This window comes from Manacus vitellinus, unplaced genomic scaffold, assembly GCF_001715985.3.
Source record: "Manacus vitellinus isolate BGI_N305 unplaced genomic scaffold, ASM171598v3 scaffold_62_pilon, whole genome shotgun sequence".
NCBI lineage: Eukaryota > Metazoa > Chordata > Aves > Passeriformes > Pipridae > Manacus > Manacus vitellinus.
In genome coordinates, this window is record NW_021940704.1 from 2,031,471 (window position 1) to 2,041,968 (window position 10,498).

Consider the following 10,498-nt stretch of genomic DNA (forward strand, 5'->3'; position numbering starts at 1 on the left):
TCATCTAGGCTGGTGCTCTGCCTCCAAAACTGGGAAGAAGGTGAGAGAAATATGAGAGTTCCTGGTTTCAGAAAAGCTCCCCCGAAGAAAACTGTCTTTTCTAATACCTGATAATTAAAAATTCATATCTGAGGGTTTATTTCTATTCTAATTTATCTCCTGAGGTTAAAAGTGTTTTATTTCTTAGTAATGTAGTTCCTGATGTTGCTGTCATTGCTGAAATATTTGGGTCTCTGTACGTAGCTGTGCTCTGGGTCCTCATGGTGCCCTGGAAGGAGCAGATGAACACCCCGGGCAGCGGCAGCACATGCTCCCGGAGCAATCCAGCCAACATTCCTCAGCTCTGACCCGAGGACCACCTCTGGAGATAAGAGTCCCTTCTTATCAGTGAGCCCTCGCTTTCTCTGCCAAGGCTGTCAGCAGAAAGGACAGTCAGAGCCAACACTGGAGTTGTGCAGCAGGGGCTCATTCACCAGAAACCCTTCCGTGATCACCGGCGTGATTTCAGATCCACCACCAGAAAATTTATATCGGAACATATTCACATTCCCCTTTCACCCAGAGCTTGAACCCTGGAGATCTGGCAAATGACCAATTCTGTGCCTCATTAGTTTGTTCCAGAGCTGGCACTTATGTAACTCTGAGCTCTCTCTGCAGTGTGTCAGGAATCACACACACACTGGCTGCGCTTTGCAGACCAGGAGGGGTTGTTACCTGTTCAGAGATGAAACCTTAGAACCGTTGGATATATCCTAAAAGTCAAACATTTAAATTGCCATCTCTACTCTTACCTCCTCTTGATGTAACTGGTCATGTTATAATTTAAAATATTCTTCATATGACTAATTATTTGCCTAAATCACAAATATTTCTTTTCCTTTGCAGATATTTGCTATGGCAATTGCTGGTTTTCAGTTCTCAGAAGTCACTGCCACATAACCAGAGGGTGGCTGACAGACCAGTTGTCTTAAAAGCTTTGGTTCTGCAGACTTGCTCATCTGCTGTTCAGTAGCAACATAAAATAGCAACACAGGTTCTTATAGTGCCAAATCATCCTGACTCTGCAGACAGCTCTTTCCATAATGTGCATGAAAAGATTAAAAGTTAGCCAATAATTTTTCAATTAATCATGGTTTTCCATCAAATCATTTTCCTAGGATGACCTTAAAACACTTTGTAATTTTATTTCATGTGTCTCAGTGCATATAAAACTGTGCTCATGCATCATTTGACATTCCTCAACTGAGGAGGTTGATGTTTTGGCAGAGCTGGGTGTTGATGTCTTTATGGATGGAAAATTTTGGTTTTATATTGTATCAGTAACTCTACAAGATGTGATACTGGGATTTAGGGATCTAATCTCCTGGAAAATGATGAGTGAGCCTCAAGTCTATTCTTGCTAAGCTTTGAGAGAAAGGCTGACACTAGGGGCGTATGCAAGTGCTCTTCAGTTGTTCGTTTGACACTGAAAGTCTGAAGTACAAGAAAATCATTGTTTTTAGCCTGGCTCCAGCGGATGTATTTATAAAATATACAGATTCTCTTTACATTTTAAGTAAGACTTAAATAAGCCTGAAATTTGAAGCATCTGTCTCTTGGAATAGGATGCTATGGAATATTTATTTTTCCTGCTGTGTGATATTTATTGTCTTACAGCCTGTATCTACAGTCCTGCAGCACAGAGAAAAGAAATCCTGATCATGTTAACCTCTGACAATTTCACTTTTGCTGTGGGAACATGATGAGCTATTTTCCATTTCCTCAGAAGCTCGTTGGAATTTACCCTGGAATTCATGTGAGAGCTTCAGGTTTGTACTTCTCCCTGTGCCACCTGTTTGTCTATTTTATAGCAAACATTCATCCTGATTTGCTTTTGGCAATGATCTCAATGATCTTTGCCTTTCTCCTCTTCTGCATGAATTAATGTTTCACTGTACAGTGAGTGGAGATTAGCTGATCAAAACAGCATCCACCTTTCCATCCTCTGTGGGCCAAAATCCTGTGGGATCTATTTCCAAGATACTCCTACAAGGCAGAGCAGATCTTTAGCCTCACTGTGCTGTGGGACAGGTAACTTCCCAAATCCTGGGGTCAGGCAGCTTTGCTGGATTCTTCTTAATGCCCCATGATACTTTGGATCCAAAAGCACTAAATCCCAAGTTTCCCCCTTGTGAGCATTACAAATGATGTCTTAGTCTACCAGCACTGGAAAACCTCTTTTTTATGTCTTTGTTTTTAATACATTTTTATTTACAACAGAAAAATACAAAAGCAAGTCCCACAAGCTTTTAATTTAAATTTTTAAAACAAAGTGAGCTGTCCTGAGTCTGTCTACTGCAGGCACTGTCAAGACAATTCCATCTTGAATACTTTCTGTTTTAAAAATATTCTGCCCAGAATATATGTTTCAAAATTTTGATTGGTCTTTTTAAAGTGATAGGCATCTGTTGTTGAATATGTTGAGATGAACAGAGAATGTTTTTCCTGCTAATTACAGTGTTAGCACTTATGTCACATTCCAGATTTATTCCCTAACTTGGGAGGTAGGTAAATAAAGAGACAGAGTCTCCTTCAACTGCAAAGGGAAGGACAGAGGTGGAATAACAAGGTAGACCCAGGTTTTGAAGTCGTCAGTTCACAGGTTGAAGTTCTGTGCCCAGCTCACTACAAACCATTACACTGGCAGATATTGGTTCATTCAGCCCTCTAGAAATCTAATCATCTTAGGATTTCCAGTGTCTAAGTTCACAATAACATTAATTACCACGCAGAAGTCTGGCTATTTCAAGACAATTAAGAGATATTGAGAGAATTGGTGGAAGAATGAATCAGGGGTCACAGTCTAGTTCAGAATACAGCCAACCAGTGCTCAATCTGACAAATGAAAACAAAATACAAAGCTTGAGAGGAGCCAAAAAATACCTTAATAAATAATTAGAGCCTGTAGGTTTCAGGGAGCCGGGTTCCCTTGGCGACAGTGGCCAGCAGCCGTTTCTGAACAAACAAGATTGGATTTGTGTCCGGGTGCAGCAGCCCCGGCCTGGCCTGTGGGGCTCTGTGCCAGACGAATCCCTCCGTGTGCTGGAGGGGCACAAACGTGGGGCATTCCCAAGAGGTGCCTCAGATGAGATGGCTCTGTGCTCCAAAGACATCCCTGGCAGTGATGGGGACACTGCTGGGGACATCTGCTTTTAACTAACGAGGAGCTGTCGAGTTTCACGTGTGCTCTGGATTCAGGGGTGCTGAGCTCCTGAACCCAGTCGTGTCTGTGGGGTTTCTGTAGGCTCAGCAGGTGTAAAAACAAACAGACCAACAAATAACCAGACCTGCAGGTGACAGCTTTGGGCAGGTGTGATGTCCAGCTGTCTGCAGTGTGTGCACACTGTATGAGAGAGAGAGGCCGGCCCTGGGAAATGCCTCCAGCAGCAGCAGCCAGTTTGTGCTCACAGAAGAGCTTTGCCACAGCAAGGTGTTAGCTGGTGGCATCTGTAAAATGGAACCTGAGGAGCAGGAAGCAGGCAGTGTTGCCTCTCGTCTCATTTGAGGGAATGGTGGTGAGCCCAGGCTCTGGATTGTTTTCCCTTCCCATCGCCTGTGGGATGTTCCTCCCAAGCCGCTGCAGCACAGGCAGTGTGGAGGGGGAGCATTCAGAGAGGCCTTAGAGCAAGGGGCATTAGGGGAACAGTGTTTACCCTCCTCTGTATTTGCTGCCTCAGGCAAATGTCCCTCTCGTTCCTCCAGTGGCCTTAAAATGAAGGGTCTCTCTCCTTGAGCACCCTTGCCCTCCATACAGCTCCTCCTGTCTATCAGCTGCCAGGGGAAGAGAAAAACACCCAAGCCTAAAATTAATGCTTTCTCCTTTTTTACAGCACTGTTGCACCATCCTATTCTTCCCTTTGGCTTCAAAGGGACTATGCCAGCGCTGACTGCCATCATCCCTTTACCTTCTGGGCCCTGGTCCTGTGCTCCCACATTAAAAGCTTTGTTGCTCTAAGAAGGTGTGTGCCATCATTGGGAGGGAATGTACAACCCCTGGTGCCAGTGAGCCTGACTGGGGCAGGAGCCTCATGGGGTTTGTGGGGAGAGGTGTAGCTGTTGCCTCCTGCTGCTCTCTGGGAGGAGGCCTGGCAGCTTGGCTTGGCTGAGAGAGCTGAGCATGACCTGAGGTGTGTGAGCAAAACCCTCACCTGAGGCTGGGAGAAAAGTGCAGTTAGTGATGGGCTTGTGCTGTTCCTGGTTTCAGTCAGCTCTCATGCACTGGGCAGAGTTAATGCAGAAGTGCTTGGAGATATTGGAGCAGAGCTAGGCGAGCTGGTGGGTCTGGGAGAAGCAGCTTGAATTGTGAAAGGAGGCTCTCTGGATCTGGGATGGCTTGGAATTCCTAGGGAGAAGCTTGCCAGCTGAACTAGAGAGCAGTAGTTCCTGCTGGTATGGCTCAGCCTTCCTAGGAAGACACTTCAATGTGTGTTTGATTAAGAAGAAAATGGGCAGAACAAGTGGAAAATAACAGTATATCTCAAAGAAAATTCCAGTGGGCAGGAGCTGTTAGTTGGCTTCAGATAGAAAGGTTGGGCTGTTCTAAGGGATGTGCTTTCTGGAGGTGAGGGAGAGGGGTACAAGTGTACAGCACTTCAGGGTATGAGAAATTAAAGGGCAGCACAGCTGCTAAAAAATTGAAGTTGATGTATTTGCCACTATAAATGCAGCCTGTTTGCCAGAACTCTGCAGTTGGATTAAACTCAAAGCATATGTTCTCTGACTTCAGAACTATCCCACACTGGGCTGTACCCATCATCTCTGTTCTCCCCTCAGCAAAAAAGCTGAAGCTCTGTAAATGTTGCCCATCTCCAGCCCAGCAATCCTTGCACCACTTCCCGTTCACTCATTAAACTTTTTTTCTCCTTTGTCCACCTCTTTCTCTGTATAGGTGCTTCCTGATTTCTTTTGCCTTCTGATGTCTTTATTTCTAATGTCTTTTCCTTAATTTTTTGCCCCTCTTTTAGAGCCAAGACGTGACTCTGTCATGTGTTCAATGAATTGCCAGATAAAGTACCTACCTGTACGTTCTCACTTTTGTGTCCTTCATATTTTGGAGAAGCTCCTTAGAAGCACCCCAAAATAAACTGGACTTTGTTTTCACATGCACAAAAATCTACAATATAGATTGCCTATCTGCAATAGGCTTTTGGTTTCCTGAGATTACTTATAGTCATCAGTTTTGTCTGGTGTTTCCTTGCTACTTCAGTCTTGTTTAGATTGTAAATAATTTGGATAAGGGTCTTGTCTCTTTATTACAATTATTGAAAAGCTATGACAATTAAATCTTGGCTTATACTTAAGGCTCCCAGTGAATGCTAAGCTCCTGATAACAAAATAATTCAACAGAGTGAAATTCATCTCCTGCTTAGGGTGTTTTCTACAGTCAGTGTGAATCCCTAAAAAAGACAAATATTTTCCAGTGAAACATAAAACATAATGATGACTTCAAGTTGTCCACTTATCTTTGTAACTGGCCTGAAATCCAGGGTGGCTGGGAGTCAAAATCCTGTCCTTTCTGGCTTTGTGTGTTCTGCTGGTTACCTGCCTAATGAAGTAAGTAGGCAGGGCAATCTCTTTGTCATCCATGAAACCTCTCTGGGAAAGTGGGTTGGAAACATTTAGGTGAAGATTTTTGTTTCAGTATGGATTTGCTGTTTTGTGGAAACATAAGGATGTTATGGGAAGAGATAGGTTTCAATGAATTCACAAGCTTTAAAAAAGATATGAAAAGTCCAGGATCATTCCTGTTGTTTCCAGGCTTTCCTCCTGCAAGTGATGGTAGTTGCATGAAGGCAATTAGAGAATATACTGTTTAGGTTGCAGTGGTTTTGCCACTTTTGTTGGAGTCAATTTTGATCTATGAAAATTTGAGACTTTGAATTTTTGGTTTGAGTTTTGGTAAGAAAAGGTTTAATTCTGCTACTTAGTAGAGCTGTAGATAATGAATTCTACTAGACAGAGCTGTGAAAACTAGATCTGCCACAGTTACAGGAATATACCTATTTCAATACAGAGCTTTTTCCTGCCACTGGCAAACCGCCAGGGACATTGATTTTTCTTCTCTGTTCTTGCCTTGTTTTAATATTCTCAGACCAATTTGTCTCATCTGCACCTCTTTTCTAAATCCACTGTCCCAAGCTGTCTTTATCCTTTAGGCTTTGGGTAAGGCTGTGCTCCCAGGGTGCTGACTTGGAGGGTGCCATTCTTTGGCTGCCAGCTTCAGTGCAGGAGGAGAATTATTTCTTATCACCATCCCAAAGGAATGGCAGGAAATTGCAGCACAACTGGGAGCTATTTCCATGTTCTGACCATGAGATGATGGCTGCTGGGACAGGGAGTGCATGGCTTCAGTTGCAGGTTAAGTTATGGTATTTTTGTGGCCCTCCCTCCTTGGCATTCAACACTTCTCATCCAGGGGAGGCTGCAGATCCAAGGGGGAAAGAGGTGCATAATTAAGGATTAATTGTTACTGAATTTAGATTGATGGGGGGAAAATACTAATAAAAATTGGTAGGAAAGGCTAAGCAAGCACTAGCACGTTTTTTAGGATACTGGCTGAGTTCCCTGAGAACTGATTGCTGGGGCAGGGTGTGAGCCACTGGGACCTGCCCACACGAGCTGGAGGGAAACCAGGAGGCAGCACAGAACTGGGAGAAGCAGCCATGAGCATGGGCCAGAAAGGTAATGGCAAAAGGACTCCACGAGATGCAGAGAAGAAAACAAACTGGACGTTGTGCAGGATTAATCTACTTGCTGTTTTCTCATTGTGTTCTGGAAACTTGAGTTTATAAACTGAATTGCAGCAAAGAAATATCTGGTTTTTATTATCAGTCCTGTCTCCATATGGAAATAAGTCAGTTCAACGTCAAGTTTTTTTATTCTTTTAAGTGTCATCGTGTTTTACTGCATCTTTTGGTATCTCTCAACCATTTTCTTTTTATTCACTATAAATGATTAATTCACTAGGCAGTCAGCTTCCCCTGAGTATTGTGGGGTTCTAAATTGCTTATTTGGCCAAAAAAGTATTTTTTACTGGATTAGAAAATCTTGACTGACTACTAAGGAGGGAACTCTTCATAATAAATATTTCTTTTGGGTAGAGCATGACTCTACAATTGAAGAAAAGAAAAATTTTGAGAAGTATTCAAACAGTGTTTATACTTACTGTAGAAGTTGGAATTGTAAGAGACACTTTGCCATTTCTGCCTTGTGAACATATTCTGAAGGACAGAAACAAATTTTAATCTAAAGAATATGATTTTTGATTGGGAAGGAAACTTTATAATGCATGACATAAAAATTCAGATCTATAATTCACACCTTAATACAGATACAATATTAATGTTGGACTGATGTATTTGTGCATTTTTTTTTCTGGACTATCACTTCTGAAACTGCCAGAAAAAGGGAAAGACTTTCTCATTTTTGTCAATATAATTATATGGCTCTCAAAGGATTTGCTCCTGTTTTCACCCGTCAGGAGAGAAGTAGTAGACTCATAATACACAACAAATAAATTGCACTTCCTGCCTTCAGATCTCTCAGTCAGACTGATGAAGGCAGATAAAGGGGGAAAAAAGCACTCTAACAAAGGGGTGAAAGTCATGTTTGGTCTTTTTGGAGAAAAGGAGAGTGGAGAGTGGAGCCTGATCGGGGCTGTAATGAGAGTGGTTTCAAAGGGGAGGGGTGACAGGAGGTGGGACATTCCCTCTGCCAGATTTTGATTTAAACCTGAGCACAATGGTGAGGCACCTGTTGAGAGCTGAAAGCTTTGCTGGGGATTGTGGTGCTAATTGTCTCCTCGCAGCTGGGGGATTATGTGTAACCCGAGCACTGCGGGTCTTATGGCAGCCCCACAAGCACTGGGGGGAAAAGTTCCTGTTTTCTGCAGTTAGTGCCACCAAATGGGGTTTGTGCAGTTTGTCTTTCAGCTCACCTTGCCGTGATGCACTTTTAAAAAAGGGGATTTCTATCTGCAAGTACCACTGGAAGTGCAAGGATGTTGTTTGAACTTCGAAAGTAATTGTGATTCTACTAAATATTATATCGTATACTGAACCGAATAAAATCTCCCTTTCTCTGTCCATGTGTTGGTTTGTTTTTTTCCCCTCTGTATTTTAAAAATACCTTTCATTGTATAAACACACTTAATCTCGATGGATGCTCTGATGCCTGGAGTAACGAGTAACAGTTCATTTTATGCCTGTGTGAGACTCCATTCACTCCACTGAGCCACCCTGGGATCACTGGATTTGACTATGATGTGAATTTGTGCTTCTTTTTTTTTTTTTTCTTGTCCCAAGAAAAGAGAATGACTTTGATGGTATCAGCCTTTTATCAGTCATCTGAGGACGGGCAATAGAAAGCAGCCCCAAAGTATTCGTGACTGGATGACATGCAGAAGGAAGAGCTGCAACTCATGAAATTAGACCCTTAAAATCTTGTTCTCCTTAATTTATTCATAACCCAAAGTAACTGTGGAAGTTTCTCAAGGTTTACATTAAAATGGGGTCATAGATGACAATTTGGTGCAAATCTGGGGTTCTAAATTTACTGTTGCATGGGCTCTTTAACAATAAATAAGTAAAAGAGGAACTTTTAATGTTTCTCACATGAGCACTGCAACATGTTCCTGGAGAATATTAGATACTACTTTAGAAGCAAATCAAAACACCAGCATTTGTGATCTGCTCCACTTTTTCATAATGTTATCAATCTATATTAAAAAAGTCATTGTGGAAGCACTGAGAAAAATAACTAAAGAATATTTTTTCCTTCAAAGGTCTGTCATAAAAACATATTGCCCACATGTACACTATGTAAATATTTATTAGAATTATGACAGTTTTGCTGATGTTTAAGACATTGTAACACTGGATTAAAATGTTAGAAAATTGCATTCAGCTATCTTGTCTCTCCCTTGATAACATTGCATTGTTCTCTGAAAGATGATTTATTTTTTGTACCATACAAAGTGCTTCAAATTTAGGACTAAGACTAGTTCAGATCCTGTCAAAAAAAAAAAAAAGGATCTGAATTGCAGTGGTATTTCTATTCATTTGCTTAGTAACAGGAGCTACAAAAGATTAACATATTCTTGTAAGTCAAAGAAACAGCATTGAGTTCCATCTATAGCTCTTAACTTATACTCCAAGTTTGAACACCCTGAAAATTATCCTTTTTTTTTTTCCCCTGAATGGAAATGATCCCAGGCTTTACATCATTAGGTAACACTGAATTATCTTATTTAGGTTCAAACTTAGTAATGAAGACAATTTCTGCCCTGAGAAACTGGATGTTGACTTGATCTAACTTAATGATGGAAAACACCTGAGACCAATGAGCCCTGAATGAAAACTCCTGTGTCCTCCAGCTGTGGGTTCTGCCAAGGTAAAATGCAAAACCATCAGAACTGAAAAAGGGAAGAGCTTATCTTAAATATTTCAGTGAAAGAACCATGATTTCTGCAACTAAGTGACTTCTTGTTGCTTGTTTGCGCTATCTGGAGGAGTGGAATGCATTGCTCGGGCTTGTCACCCAGTGAGATTTAAACAGCTTCCTTGAAAATGCAAAAATGTTCTTGTTTGACTGACATCTCACTGTTCATGTTCAGTATTTCCAGTGGGTTGCCTCCAGCTCACTAAACAAACAGACATACTGTCATAAAATGGTGTATTCTTCAGTGGAATAGGGATAAATCAAAAGGGAAAAAAGTCAGTTCAGGATGGTAATTGCAGTAACTTGTATTATTGTAGCTCAGCATGGTTGTAAATATAAATCTACTAGAAAGAATCAGGAAAAAAGGTACATTTAAACACAACATTTTTAAAAGGCATAGTCACTTGCTTGTGTTAAAAGCTCATCTATAGGCCTGGAAATACTTAGAACTTAGAGTGGTGAAAGGAAATCTTGTTGAAGAAATGTGAAAGTAACATTTTTGGCAGCCCACTTTGGGTGATGTCGTTCTACAGAATGTGCTAAAGGCTGTTATTTTACAGCAGGAACCGATTCCTCAAGGCAGGCAGAGTCCATGGGCACTTAGTGTTGCTCTCAACTCCAGCCAGCCGAGATCTGAGCTTCTTACACCTCGTTAGCTGGTAATAAACTGTGCCCGCTCCTCCCGGTGGCACCCGCAGGTTGGCTGTCCTGGACAGACACCCCGGGCAGGTTTGACACCTCCTGCAGCTGGTCCCGGGGGGCTGTCCCTGGGCTGGGGGGCTGCTCGGTGCTCATGCCCAGAGTTCTGCCCTGGCTTCTGGGGGCTGAGCCCACGGGGAGCAGAGCTTTGGGAAGGCAGGGAGGGCCTCCCCACCCCCCCCCGTGGGGCAGTCCCTTGGGAGGTGACAGTCCCTTGAGAGGTGACAGTCCCTTGGAGGTGACAGTCCCTTGGAGGTGACAGTTCCTTGGGAGGTGACAGTCCCTTGGAGGTGACAGTCCCCTGGGAGGTGACAGTTCCTTG

The 10,498-nt window shown here is 42.5% G+C and overlaps 1 protein-coding gene across 1 annotated transcript in view; it reads left to right on the plus strand.

Annotated features, from left to right (window-relative positions):
* Nucleotides 1-898: 898 nt before the first annotated feature.
* ZDHHC15 (zinc finger DHHC-type containing 15) overlaps nucleotides 899-10,498 on the plus strand; it is a 133,168-nt gene continuing 123,568 nt past the window's right edge. Inside the window, exons 1-3 of the mRNA XM_029963736.1 lie at nucleotides 899-1,103; nucleotides 1,657-1,808; nucleotides 9,291-9,429. Of these exons, the coding sequence (XP_029819596.1) occupies nucleotides 9,390-9,429 (40 nt within the window). The 5' untranslated portion in view covers nucleotides 899-1,103; nucleotides 1,657-1,808; nucleotides 9,291-9,389. The remainder of the gene's footprint in view (nucleotides 1,104-1,656; nucleotides 1,809-9,290; nucleotides 9,430-10,498) is intronic.